This window comes from Triticum aestivum, chromosome 1D (genome assembly GCF_018294505.1).
Source record: "Triticum aestivum cultivar Chinese Spring chromosome 1D, IWGSC CS RefSeq v2.1, whole genome shotgun sequence".
NCBI classification, from domain to species: domain Eukaryota; kingdom Viridiplantae; phylum Streptophyta; class Magnoliopsida; order Poales; family Poaceae; genus Triticum; species Triticum aestivum.
Window position 1 is genome coordinate 419,967,417 of NC_057796.1, and position 14,674 is coordinate 419,982,090.

General features: G+C 46.3%; 3 protein-coding genes across 3 annotated transcripts; 2 read left to right on the plus strand and 1 right to left on the minus strand.

Annotated features, from left to right (window-relative positions):
* Positions 1 to 8,117: 8,117 nt before the first annotated feature.
* On the plus strand, positions 8,118 to 9,431 carry LOC123182548 (uncharacterized). Its single transcript, XM_044595154.1, has 2 exons — positions 8,118 to 8,555; positions 8,666 to 9,431. Exons 1-2 carry the CDS (start codon positions 8,411 to 8,413, stop codon positions 9,289 to 9,291), a joined length of 771 nt encoding a protein of 256 aa, XP_044451089.1. The 5' UTR covers positions 8,118 to 8,410; the 3' UTR covers positions 9,292 to 9,431.
* Positions 9,432 to 9,465: 34 nt separating this feature from the next.
* LOC123182549 (rac-like GTP-binding protein 5) lies at positions 9,466 to 12,814 on the minus strand. Its single transcript, XM_044595155.1, has 7 exons — positions 12,381 to 12,814; positions 11,628 to 11,715; positions 11,355 to 11,464; positions 11,171 to 11,234; positions 10,109 to 10,173; positions 9,929 to 9,994; positions 9,466 to 9,849 (listed from the first exon to the last, which is right to left on the minus strand). The coding sequence occupies exons 1-7, from the start codon at positions 12,477 to 12,479 to the stop codon at positions 9,748 to 9,750; spliced, it is 594 nt and encodes a 197-aa protein (XP_044451090.1). The 5' UTR covers positions 12,480 to 12,814; the 3' UTR covers positions 9,466 to 9,747.
* A 304-nt stretch (positions 12,815 to 13,118) lies between these two features.
* LOC123159942 (uncharacterized) lies at positions 13,119 to 14,346 on the plus strand. Its single transcript, XM_044577752.1, has 3 exons — positions 13,119 to 13,169; positions 13,332 to 13,781; positions 13,876 to 14,346. The coding sequence occupies exons 1-3, from the start codon at positions 13,119 to 13,121 to the stop codon at positions 14,155 to 14,157; spliced, it is 783 nt and encodes a 260-aa protein (XP_044433687.1). The 3' UTR covers positions 14,158 to 14,346.
* Positions 14,347 to 14,674: the final 328 nt, after the last annotated feature.

A 14,674-nucleotide genomic window follows, 5' to 3' on the forward strand; every position in this document is an offset into this window, starting at 1 on the left:
GCTTTCTGTACTCTGTGCTTGTTTTCATTTCATCATGATGACTATGCTTGTGCTCTGCTATGATACTTTTGAGTACTTATTCCGCTGCAAGTAGTTCTTCGCTAAGGAATTTCCTCACCCACAAATTCCTCAGTGAAGAATTTATCAAAATCGCCTATTCACCCCCCCTCTAGTCGATATAACGCACTTTCACTCCATCTTTTGACAAATCGCAGTGTTACAAGGTTGGCAAATGGCAATGTTACTACATCAACAAATGTCAATCTTTCTAGTTTGACAAATGGCAGCATACCCAATATGACAGATGCAAATCGCACCAAATTGTTTGTAAGTGGTTCACACGGGTCATCCAAAAGAGCCGTTTGTGTTCAAGAGATGCACAAATCCTGCTCTCACTTTGCATACGGGTGTTCTATCTAAAACGTTTGCGATCAAGAGCCATTAAAACCTATAGCCATTAAAACCAAGACACGTGGCGTCACGTGAATGGTTAACATAACGCACATGGTTTGAATTATACAAACGTTTGAGATATTAAAGTGGCAGCTATTTTTTCAAAATGCCTTTGTTGGCTGTTATTCGAGTGCGCCTTCTCTCAAAATGGACACGAAAAATACCACAACATGTGGGGTGCCATTCCATTATAGCATGCAAGTTTCATGAATTTCATACGAGTTTTGGATTTACTAGAATTTAAAAACGAAGTATCTCAACGTTTTGCCGGCAATCAACGGTGCCCTGGTATTTGAAATTCATTCCCATTTCTTGCATTGGACCTAAGCATGCACCCAAGGACAAAGATTTGATTTTTTAACCAATTTATATGCACTGGACCATGTGCATGTAGTTCAAATTTGAATTATGCACATAAATGCATTGAGAACTCAGTTAATGCATAAAAATGTCCAAACGAACCCTAAAAATCATTAAAAAATAACACAACACTCCTGTTATTCTATGTTGACGCGAGAAAAAATTTGAAAGCAATAAGAGGCAATGGATATCGTTTCGTCCCCAAAGGTGGGGCGTTCCCTACTGAAACCATCATGCTTGTTGTGAGAAGCTCTGGTATGTGAGAAGCATATACCCAAACCTGCCCCAAATGGGACAAAAAATTTACCACGACATGTTGCCGGTCCATGATAGCATGCCAAGTTTCATGAATTTCAGACGGGTTTTGGATTTACTAGAATTTAAAAACCAGGTATCTCAATGTTTGCGGCCGAGTGACGGTGGCAGGGTATTTGACATTCATTCCCATTTCTTGCATGGGACCTAAGCATGCACCCAAGGACAAAGATTTGATTTTTTAACCAATTTATATGCACTGGAGCATGTGCATGTAGTTCAAATTTGAATTATGCACATAAATGCATTGAAAACTCACTTAATGCATAAAAATGTCCAAACAAACCCCGAAAAATCACAAAAAATAACACAACACTCCTGTTGTTCTATGTTGACACGAGAAAAAAAATTGAAATCAATAAGAGGCAATGGATACCGTTTCGTCCCCAAAGGTGGGGCGTTCCCTACTGAAACCATCATGCTTGTTGTGAGAAGCTCTGGTTTGTGAGAAGCATATACCCAAACCTGCCCCAAATGGGACAAAAAATTACCACGGCATGTTGATGCCGCTCCATGATAGCATGCCAAGTTTCATGAATTTCAGACGAGTTTTGGATTTACTAGAATTTAAAACCATGTATCTCAATGTTTGCGGCCGAGTGACGGTGGCAGGGTGTTTGACATTCATTCTCATTTCTTGCATGGGACCTAAGCATGCACCCAAGGACAAAGATTTGATTTTTCAACCAATTTATATGCACTAGAGCATGTGCATGTAGTTCAAATTTAAATTATGCACATAAATGCATTGAAAACTCACTTAATGCATACAAATGTCCAAACGAACCCCGAATAATTCCAATTCTTTTATGACACACATATAGTTGCATGTTCACTGCAGATAAAAAGGTCTAGCAATTCAAACACCGTCCATGGCCGCTGTGACCCCATTATGTAATTCAAATCAAGACGAAAAATCAAGTAGATCCCACACAGTTTATTATAACCAACCGTGTGAGATGCAACACAAAATATCTTGGAGCACCGTCGGAGTATAGTACGCATACGACTTACGCGAGAAGGTGCGACGCCTACAGTCCACAGCCCGCTCTGAATAAGGGACCGTGTCTGGTGACACTTTGCGCGCCAGTTTTTTCGTTGAAGCAATTCCAAATTTTCGGCTTCCGTGGAAATATCTTCCTCCCCGCCCCCTCCCCCTTACCAAAAGCCACATTTCCCCTGTTTCCGCCTTCCTTTCCAAGTTGAAACCTTCACTCCTTGCTTGCAGCGCCGCCTCCTCGCCGGCGACCCTCCTTCACGCTGCTCGGCCTCGCCTATCCAGGCAGGTAATCCACACCCGACCCCCATCCTCCTCCTCCTTCCACATCCCACATGCCCCGACCGCCGGCGCGAGCGCAACACCTTCCACCCAAATCACCGACCCCTCCACCAAATAAGCGCCGGCCTAAGCCATGGTGCATGCCAGTATAGCCAGGATCTCAAGGAGCATTTGGCAGCGGAGAAGCAAATCGCGGGCGCACGCGCGGATGAGGTCGCGATGGCTGCCATTCGTGCTGACCCCCAGGTCTTGGAGGAGCACCTCGCCGTCGAGGCCACCATTGACACCTCGCGTGCGCACGCCGTGACGCGGTTGGCTGCTTTAAACGACAGTTCGTGGCATTTTCTCGAGGCCACCGTCAGTGCCTTCGACGAAGACTACGAGGTGTTTTCTCAGCGTGCACGTGCTTACCTCATCTCAAGAGCCAGCAGGTTGGTGCCCGGAGCGGCTCTGGCAAATCACCACTACAACGAGGGCACCCACAATGCGGAGGCCTCGCCCTCTTCCATGTACAAGGAGCCAATCGTCATCGATATCTCTGGCAATGAGGAGTAGCTTGTCTTATTAGCTCACTATAAGGACCCATGTTCAGTTTGCTAGCTACTGCCTTTCCTTAACAAATTCTAGTGAATTGTGCTATCTATTTTTACCATGCAATCTTTTGCTATAGTGTATATGTTCTATATGTCATGCAATGTGGTGTTCAGTTAACTGCTTGATTCAATTCTGCAAATGTGATGTTCAATTCTTCAGGGTGCAATATTTCCAAGTTGTTAAGCATGCTTGGTTTGGTTAACTGTCTGATCTTCTATTACGAGTATGTTATATTGTGCAATGTCGTTCTCAGTTAGCGTTTGGTTCATTTGTTGTGGTGTTTAGTTAACTGCTTGGTTCAATTTTGCAATGTGATGTTCAATTGTTGTGGCTGCATTCTGTTATTGTATACCATGTGAGGAATAAATCAAATTTGGCTGTACTAAATACATGAGAAACAAATACAATTGCTATATTTCCAAGTTGTTAAGCATGCTTGGTTTGGTTAACTGTCTGATCTTCTATTAGGAGTATGTTATATTGTGCAATGTGGTGCTCAATTAACATTTGGTTCATTTGTTGTGGTGTTTAGTTAACTGTTTGGTTCAATTCTGTAATGCGATGTTCAATTGTTGTGGCTGCATTCTGTTATTGTATACCATGGGAGGAATAAATCGAATTTGGCTGCACTTAATACATGAGAAACATATACAAGTGCTATATTTCCTAGTTCTTAATCCTAGTTCTTAATGTGCTTATTTATCATCAACATATTTTATGATAGCATGCGAACCCTTACGTAACCTGATGACTAACTACCTTATATGTGTTGCAGGGAAACAATGGGTGGCACTGAGGTTTACAAGATGGTACTAACTATTATACCTTGCCTTTTTTATTTCTTTGCCCCATTTCCAATATAGAGAAGATATTTATGCACATCCTTGTTTTCAGGGTTCACTGATGATTACCTCTCAAACCACCTCTGTGGTCAGGAGGCGATGAAAGTTTTCATACAACACCCATGGTTCAATATTGAAGTGTTCCTGAAGAGGTCGAAGGATGGACGGTCAAACATCCACAGGCACTGGCCTAAAGTTGCAAAGACCTTCAACATGAATGAAGGCTCAATATTCGCCTTCCGCTTCAGCAGTTTTCCAGATGAGATGCATCTCTCTATGTACCGTCTATGATGCTAATTTCGAAAGGTTATAGATGTTGCATGTGAAACTTGCTGCTAGTGCAGTTGTGTAATAGGGTAGCTGAGTGCTGAAGCTATATCATGTTGTACTCCGATGTATTTCAATTATGAAATCCTGCTTCCTTAATATGGGAATGGAATATATTATCTACTTAATATGAATGTCAATTAGATTAGTAAATGGATTATTAATAATAGGGTAATTAGCCCGCTAATTGGGTTTTCCTATTGCAAACGGTTATTGAGAAAACACCGTGGGCGATGACCTCAGGCAATGCACACAGTTTCTAGGAATAAACCATGTTGGATCAATGAACAATCACACACGACATTCTCTTGAAAACTGTTTGCGTTATGCCACCTTGCGCAAACGTTTTCTTTGGAGTGACTGTGTGGGATGTATATACGAACGGAAACGTTTAGCGGTGACTGACTGTGTGGGATGTACTTACAACCGGAAATGATTTCGCCTGTATAATTATATTTTTTTAGCACTACTGTACGTATTTCTGTATTTGAGTGCTCGCGGGTCGCACACGATCTCATTTTGCCGAGCGTGTGTGCCAGGAGGGCATATCCCCGACGGTTTCTGGGTCCTGTGGGAAGGACCCCCTATCGCCCACACTCACTAGGTGACGGTTCCGAACGCCGTCGTGGAAAGGGGTTAAAATCCGTTTGTATAGCACCGACGCATACCAGTGATCTGATCATAAACTCAAAGTTCATCGGATCCCAACAAACACACTGCAAAAAGAGTTACATCAAATACATCTCCAAGAGACCATTGTATTGAGAATCAAAAGAGAGATAGGAAGCCATCTTTCTACTAACTACGGACCCGTAGGTCTACAATGAACTACTCACGCATCATCGAAGAGGCACCAATGAGGATGATGAACCCCTCCGTGATGGTGTCTAGATTGGATCTGTGGTTTCTGGAACTTGCGGCGGTTGGAATTGATTTTCGTCGGCTCCCGTAGGGTTTCTGGAATATTGGGGTATTTATAGAGCAAAGAGGCGGTGCGGGAGGCCACCAAGGTGGGCACAATCCACCAGGGCGCGCCTGGGACCCCAGGCGCGCCCAGGTGGGTTGTGCCCCCCTCGGGGCGCCCCACTGGTACTTCTTTGGCCCAACGTGTGTCTTCTGGCCCAGAAAAATTCTCCAAAAAGTTTCGCTGCGTTTGGACTCCGTTTGGTATTGATTTTCTGCAGGTAAAAGACAAGCAAAAAACAACAACTGGCACTGGGCACTATGTAAATAGGTTTGTCCTAAAAAATGTTATAAAGTTGCTATAAAATGATTGTAAAACATCCCAGAATGATAATATAATAGCATGGAACAATAAAAAATTATAGATACGTTGGAGACGTATCACATACCAAACAGACCAACTGGAATCGGCGATAAGATGAACAATCAATAGGGTGGCTCAATGACTCCAAAGACAAAGCCCTTAAGGGGGAAACAATATCAAAGATATCATTGTCGTGCGATCAATGGTTTCTCTTAGTCTTTCGCCTGGTGCACATGAGATGATACGATGTAGGAGCTTCACAATGACACCTCCAAGGACAAAAATGGCCCCCGAAGGCATCACCATTATCTATGCCGACAAGGCAGGCACAAGACTTTGACCTAAAGCATCACAGACCAGACATCCCCACATATCTTGGTCGCTGACCATCGTAGATCATAAACGAATCCCATGCTATACGTAAATGAATCCCTAACTTCTTATCTAAGCTTCGATGAGCACCCTAAGTCGATCTAATTGACCCTGCGATATCGTACAAAGCTTATATTCCCCTTTTAGGATGACCGCCACTCGAGATGGCAGGCCAAGAGCTTGGCCTCGGTGGCGGGCGGATTCTATTGGCGACCGCCGACCATTTGAGGCAGCGGAACTGCGTTTTGGCAGGTGTATGGGATCGCAAGGGGGCAAGGGCGCATGAGCTCGAGGAGGAAGACGCGGGAGGAAGGTGAAATGCGAGCGTAAAGGCCTCCTCACCACTTTGCTTTGCTTTGCTTTGTTTGCCAAATATGAGCCAGACCAGACCACCCCCCATGGCAGGCACCCCCGTCAACCACACGGCGGGAACTACCTCGACTCGAGTAATAGTGCGTGCATAGTTGGATATTCAATGTCAACATCTTATTTTCTTTTCTTTTTCACGCCGCTTTGCTACGATACACATAAGCAGTAACAAGGAACAACACAAGGAGAAGCAGATAACAAGCAATGACAAGCAGTCAACACCACTAGGTAGACCCACAAGAGTACAAGGATATCCAACACCAAGTAATTGAAGAACTAGGAGAGTCACAACCACCGTCCAAGGGCTCCCCAGTACCTAGCCACAACACAACAAAGAGAGGCGCGGACCGTGCCGAAGAGCAATGTTTTGTCGAGACAGTCATGCACCTCCTTTGGGCTAGGCCACATCACGTCTGCCGTCACAATAGAGAGAACCAATACACTATGTGAGGCAAAAAGAAAACTCAAGGCTCGCGATGGGCACCAATTTTTTTGACCACCCATCACCCACTTGATCACCACTGTGGAGGACATCACCAACGTCCTTGAGAGGAACAAGGAGTACCTTGACGAGGAGATGGGCGAGTCGGCAAATTAGTTGCCCACCAGCCACAACACCTCCCCGTCTGTGGCAGGCAACCTTGGTCCAATCGTGCTGCATGGTAGGCACGCCGGATACGAGCCAGGAGGAAAGCGGCGAGATAGTATTCAGTGATTAGGAGATCAAAGTGCTTGCCAGGCGGTCTTGGACGATCTTGATCATGCTGCAGCCCGGCTAAAAATCCTATCGTCAGTCATAAACACGGTTTCTAAAGAAAAGAAACACTTGGAGCGAAGGGCATCTGAGCTAGAAGAGGCCGAGGGGCTGTGGCGAACTCGCCATCCGATTAGAAAGATCATTTTGGGCAAGGGCAAGGCCGGCCTATCGAGGAAAAGAAGAAAGATGAGCAAAGCAATCGAGATGCCACAGTCACAAGCTCGGAGTCCCATCGCACGCTGGCAGAGAATATGCATTCAGCGGCAGGGGCCCTGGTTAGGATCAACTTCTCAGATGGACATCCAGACAAGAATCGGTGGGAGAAAGGGTCTCAAGGAGGGAGGCAGCTTGCCACCGCGAACCTCCGCTCCCCGCTTCATCCGCATCTATAGTAATTATATCATAGTGTCCGAACATGCAAATGTTGAATGGTGCACTTGACCCAACATCACGAAGAATATTGAGACAAGATGGAATGCAGAGACGCCGTGGGAGGTGATGACAACTTGTGTGAGGATAAGGTGACAGAGTGCGGAACGGTCTGTAATTTTATTTTATTCAGAATTTTTGGTCTGTTATTTGGGAAAACCGGTCATCCTGCGCAAGGACATTGTTGAGCAGAATCCTGCGACGTCCGAGGAAATTATCCAAATGCATGCATCAACAGACTTGTCACGGCGCTACTCATGAGGATGATGAGGTTCAACATTTGTGGGCGATTCGATTCGAATAAGTAGAATTCAACAAACTCGACATGGAATGGAATGGAAGAGAAAGAAAACAAGCAACGCGTGTGTTTGGCGGTAAAAAGGAAGCAAGTTGAAGCATGGCCGGCCTCTTGGTAAATACTACTCCCTTTATAAACTAATATAAGAGCGTTTAGATCACTATCTCTTATATTAGTTTACGAGAGAGTAGTACAGTGTAGACAGTAGTAGGAAAAAGAGACTCTGAATGACAGAAGCTGTTCTGTTGGTCCCCTCCCCCCTCCCCTCATTTCATTTCATTTTCACTGCAGCATGCATGGTACTACAGTAAAGACAGTGGTAGTGGAGGAGCCTGCTAATTTATTTGCCTGCCCAAGCCTTTCCGTGCACGGCACAGACGGATAGGATCAATTGCGTTGCGTTGCGGTTGCGTTTGCGTTTGCGTGTCTACTGTGTACCAGTGTACGGGAAGGTGAATTGATGAGCCCTCTGACTTTTCTTCGTTTCCTTTCCGTGGAACAGAGCAGGAGCAGAGCAGCTGCTCCGCCTTCACTTTCTCCGATCTCATTTTCATCTCATCTCATCCACGCCAACGGACGGACGGGCCCATCTCTTTCCCAATTTCGTCGTCCTCGTCGTCGTCTTCTTATTCTTTCCGTGTCCGTCCACCATTGCTGCTTATTTCTTTCTTTATTTCTTTCTTGTGATCAATCTACCTATCTATCTGCTTCTGCTTCTTCTTCTTCTTCTTCTTAACACTGAACGACAATGTGGCTTGGGATCTCCATCTCCAAGCAAGGACAAGGACAAGGACAAGGAGCGGCGGCTGTAGCAGTGGTCGCCATGCTCGGCCTCTGCACCATATCCATACCCATGTCGATGCTGCCTCTCGCCGCACCCACCATCCACCACGGTACAGTACATACATATTCTTCCCGATCGATCCATCTTCTCCTCCATGTCGATCGATCCATCTTCTTGTTATGTGCTGTGCATGTGCTTGGCTCATTTTGGGATGTGCAGAAGGAGGCGCTCAAGGCGGAGGGGGGAACCCAAACCCAGCCAACGCGCTGGTGGCGCTGGTGAACGCCGACCGGGCAGCCGCCAAGCTACCCGCCCTCCGCACCACCAAGGGCCTCGGCTGCATGGCGCTGCAGTGCATCGCCCGCTGCCTCGCCCTCTCCCCCGCCACCGCCTGCGCCGCCGACGGCACGCTGGCGCCGCCCTGCCACCCGCCGGAGACTGACATCACCGAGGTCTACGCCGCCAACTGCGGGGTCGAGCTGCCCACGGTCGACGTCGTCTCCGGCCGCATCCTCGGCTGCAGCAGCCAAAGCTCCGACGGCGTCAGCGGGGACGCGCTCCACATGGCCAACGCCACCGTGGTGCGCGGCAGGGAGCACGCGCAGGTGGGCGCCGGCGTCGACCGCGGCGGCTTCTGGTGCCTCCTCTTCAGCAGCGGCAGCCCCAACTCCAGCTTCCAGCTGGAGGCCGCCGGCAGGGGCATCGCCCAGCAGCACGGCTGCTTCAGCGACCCCGACGCCACCCTCTCCTGCACCACCTCCGCCGGCCACCACCAAACCAGACGACTCACCGCCGGAGTCACGTCCTTTGCCTTGGCTGCTTCCACTCTGCTTTTCCTCCTCTAGTCTAGTCTAGTAATGAATAAGCTAGCAGAGACACCCTAGAAGATACTAGTATTACTCGGACTTGTAACTTTGCTATTCAAACAGTCTGTCAGTCAGTGATGAGTGTGATCATTTTTCAAAACATTTGGGATTCATCTAAATTTGCCACTGCAAATCCAAAATGCAAAAAGCACAAACAAACAAATAAGCAGCTAGTAGTATATTTCAGTAAGTACTAGGATTGGATTGAGCAGTCCATGTTCATCGTGTATATATAGCACACTACCCAAGTTCATCATGAGCTGCTGCTGCAACTTAGTAAAAATTATGTCAATCCTACATATATTCCTTATCAAGCCAAACTAAATTATACAACAAGGAGAGGCGAGGCGAGGCAATTATGATCCCTTTGATCGAAGCGAGACACTGCAAAACAAAGGGCTGCTCCTCAGCTCACTCTACCATTTTTGAGCTAGTTTACAAGATGCTGCATCCTTTCTGCGACTTCCTCTTCTTCCGCTTCTGCTTCGGAGGCTGGAGAACCACCTTGATCGCCGCATCAAACACCGCCTTGATGTTCTGCACCATGCAACCAAATCACTAACCCAATACTACAGATAGCCTTCTTCTTCACTACTAGGAGATGCACTCATTTTACCTGCTGTGTTTTTGAGCTGCACTCGATGTAGGCCGTCGCGCCAATTACCTTCTTCAGCTCTTCACCCTACAATCATTAGCCACAGAGATGAGATCACTATCTTATGCAAGGAAGCAACAGAACATACGCATATGCTATTTATTTTCTCAAGAAAAAAAAACAGATAAAGCTTCCGAGTACCTGAGCGGTGGAAATAGGAACAGCCCCAGGGTGATCCACGAAAAACTGCTGGTCATCCCGCAGATCTATTAACATCAACATAGTTGCTGAGTTATACAACATTTCTTACAGCAACAAGTAGCAAGAAAGCAGCAATAGCCGAAACATGCGGAATAATGTCACTTCTTATTAGACAGCATTTCTTACAGTCAACTCTAATTGGGAATCAGGTACAAAGCAATGCAACTCAATCTCAAGTGGCTACTACAGCACTGTGTTCCACGTGTTCTCAAATTGACTAAACCGTCGTGAATTTGACAAGAACGTGTGCAGGGCTCTAAGAGGTAATAACATCAAGAATTTCTGTCATACTGGAAACTGAATAAAATCAGGTAAAGAAAACAGACCTCGGTAGAAACTAATCTTAAGTTCAAACTGATGTCTAGTCACTGGCATAACAAAGGAAATAGCATTCTGGCCTCTGCAATATTCATTAATTTGGTATACGAGTATCATCACACCTTTATCAGAGATAACCCGAATATCATCACATCAAGTCTTAATTTCACACCAGGGAATTCAACATTAATTATAAGGATCTCAAGTTTTCGAATTAACAATAGTATCTCATGCAATACTAAAAGACACGAGTCTGCCATTTTCTTGTTTAAGGACCAACAGCAATCTCTCAGCTGGTTCTTAGTAGTAGAAAAAACTACTTGCTTGAAGGGATATATGCCATATTCCTGTATTAGAAAGTATTGGGCAGCAAGCATGCCTCCATAAAATTCAAATAGCTTGCTTGCTTTCCGTTCAACCAAGTTAGCAGCATTTCAACATGCAAAGATGGGTAAAGATGATATTGAAATATCATAAGCCTGCAGACCATCATCAGTGACAGTACAAGTGAACTCATGACAACAAAGATGCCTATACTTAGACAGGGATTTCAGACTACTTAAAGCAGAAGCAATGCAATAGGACATAAAAGGGCACGCCAAGCATAGTTCCGGCAAGAATTACAGAGAAATGTGATACTTTACAGAAGCATAACAGAGATAGGAGACGAATGGGGGCATATACCAAGCTTTGTCCCGACAAGAATTATGGGCACACCAGGAGCATAGTGCCGTAGCTCAGGGATCCACTGGAAAATTACAAGCACATGTCATATCTCATAAGCAAGATAACAAACAATTTATGAAACTACAACAAGTCATCGAGAGTGGGAGCAAGGAAACAGAGAGGATCAAAGGAGATGGGTTGCCTTCTTAGTGACATTCTCGTAGCTTGCTTTGCTGATAAGAGAAAAGGCGAGCAGGAAGACATCGGCACCTCGGTAGCTCAGTGGGCGTAGTCTATTATAGTCCTCTTGTCCTGTTAAATTCATCGCATTTTTTCCCATTAATTATTCTGGTGGGTGTGATTTATTGAACACACACACACACACACACACACGGACTAGAAGATGGAAACAAGGATGTTGATATTAGCATGCATGTGTGCACATAACATAAATGGGGGGAAAAGAGAAGCTAACCTGCAGTATCCCATAATCCGAGGTTGACGGTGCTCCCGTCAACCACAACGTTAGCGCTGAAGTTGTCGAAGACTGTTGGGACATAGTCCTGTAATGTAATGTAGAAATGGAGGATAAGGCACGAGTTAGTAGTACAAGATGCAAAAGTGTTTGCTTGCTGTACATTTAGATACATTTGCTTCAGCTATTCATCATATTGGGTGGCAGATGAAGATGAACGAACGCAGTAGAACTTTTTTTCTAAAAGTCATTTTGTGTGTGTGTGTGTGTGTGTGTGTGTGCGCGCCTAGAAACAGGGAGGGAGGGAGGGAGGGGTTAACAATTAAGAGGTTTCATGTGACAGCAATTGATTTGATTTGATTGTTGGGTGGAGATAAACTCCTCATTTGGAGTCGGAGGAGACTAGCAGGGATATATAGTAAGTAGTATCTGAAAAGTAGCTAGTAAATTGAGTGAGGCTAGCATTAGCATAGCAGGGTACTCTAGTTGGTTAAGTCAGATTCTCCCTCCCTCCCTCCCTCCTCATCAACCTCCAACACAATCCATGCATCAATCAATCTTCTTTTTCCCTAGTATTTGGCATCGGTTGAACTGAAAACAAAGCAAGTAATCATGATTCATCTCGTAAAAGTGGGGAATCCATCCATCCATCCATCTGTCTTGTTCTAAGAAGAAGGGGATCTATCTATCTATCTATCCATGTACTACATGTATGTGGAGCAGTTGAAGAAGGAAGGGAAGGAAGCAGCTTACGGTGGGGAAGGTGTTGGATGTGTAGGAGATGAGGAGGCAAGTCTTGCCGACGGCACCGTCCCCCACCGTCACGCACTTGATGAACCGAGAAGCGCTCATCGCCGCCTCCACCCCCGGCTTGGCCTGCCCTTTCTTTCTTTCTTGAATTCAATCTAATTCACCGCTCCCTCCTGGTCCTGGTCGATCGATTCCCGGCAGGCCCTCGCTGCGCCAGATCGATCCGGGACCAAAGGAAGGGAAGGGAAGCGAAGGGGCTCCTCGCTGCGGTGCGGTGGTTGCCTTCCGTCGGCTGCGGCTGCTGTTGCGGTGGGGGAAGGAAGAAGCTCAGCTCGGCAGCGACAGACAGCTAGCGGAGCAGAGCAGAGCAGAGGAGGATTTGCAGTTAGGCCCCTCCCTTCCCCCACTATCACTACCACTACCACTCGCTCACTGAGATGGAGATGGAGATGGATGGCTCACTTGTTTGCTTGTTTGTTTGTCTGGTGTGGGCGTGCGTGATTCCCCCCTCACAAAACGCATCCATCCTATCTTTCTTTCTTTACTTTTGGTGTCACTTCTACAACGTCAGCACAAATCCAGCCTCTCTCTTTCATTTGACCCTTAATATGTACTACCTCTATATCTATACCTATATACCTGTACCTAATAATAATAAAGGAGCTGGTAAGCAACTTCATATTTGAAATTATGCAGCTGAGTTATGAGGCTTTATTTAAGTGGTGATCTAGATAATAGAGAATGGAAGTAGATGAAAAGTACAAAATAAAAAAGGAGCTATTGCTTCTGGCTGTATGTCATCGAAATTGCCTCTATTGCTTCGGGCAGCTGAGTTATTGCTTCACTATGTATACCGTTTTCTTTGGGTTATATACGGACCTGAAAACTTAAAAGTGCACGCGCACTATTTGGCGAGACTGCCGCTTGTTGCGAGCATATAGTGCGGCCCACTAGCGCCAGGTGTTTACTGATCGGAGCGAGGCGGGTTTGCTCACGCGCTGCTACCGTCGCTGTGAACCAGCTTCACAACTTTATCCTTATCCTCTTTTCCTCAAGTCCATCAAATCCGGCAAGGGAACAGCGTGCCCCAGAGGCCGAGGCGAGGCGGCGCACCGGAGGAGCCTAGAGAGCCGGACCAGCAGCGCGCTCTTTCTAGGAGCTGGATCTGCAGTCCCCAGCTGCTGCTGCCCTGTCAGGAAAGGGCCGCCATGGCGCTCACTCAGGAGGGCCACTCTCCGCCGCGCTCCTCCCAGCGACGTGCAACGCGCGAAGCATACCCCGGTCCGCCTCCTCCTCTTACATACTCCCGGCGACGCCAAAAATCGAGAGGCCGGAGAGGCCACTCTCCATCATGTAATTCTCCAGGAACTAGACTGGCCTCTGATCGACAAAATCGATAGAAAGGTTTCACTCCTATATCCCGCTCTTATAAGAAAAATGCAGCTGGAAATTGCATGAGATGCATGCATAATGCTCCGTATTTTCTATATATCTACAGGTCGACAAAGCTAACACGGAGCTAAGAAAGACCAACGTCAGGCTTAAAGAGACAGTCAACCAGGCGAGAGGAGTTGGCTCTCTTAGATCAATAATGAAGAACTTTCACTCTTTTGTTCTGCCGTTGACAAATAAATATGGGTCTTGTGCAGTTTCAACAACCAACTTCACAGTTGATATCATACTGATCTGCATCATTCTTGGCATTGGTGCATGGAAATCCATAGAACTTCGGCACGGCCATTACAATTCTTGTCAATGCTCACCGGAGCTTGATGTTTAAGTATATATTTTGGAGCTGGCGTTGTGCCACGAGGTAGATGAGCTAGTAGATCTCCTTCTGCTTACTAGTACTTGGCTACATGCAATTCATATTGAGCCCTCATATTAGAAGGATCCTGGAAGGATATGCGTGTGCTGCATGCTGCTTGGTGTAGTTTTCTCTTTCATGCTTAATTCGCCCAGTTGGCCATTGGAGTTTATCCAATTTTTCCATTTTTATAGTACTACACTAGTACAAAACAGGGCTTTCGTCACAGGGCAATATTCACATTAGTCCCGGTTCAGTCACGAACCGGGACTAGTGTGAGCATTGGTCCCGGTTCGTGCGGCTAAGGCATTAGTCCCGATTCACCTGGGCCCTTTAGTCCCGGTTGGTGCCACGAACCGGGACTAAAGGGTGCGATGCCCATTAGTACCGGTTGGTGGCACCAACCGGGACTAAAGATTAGTCCTTTAGTCCCGGTTGGTGCCACCAACCGGGACCAAAGGACATGTGCTGCCCGCGTCGCGGCCAAAGT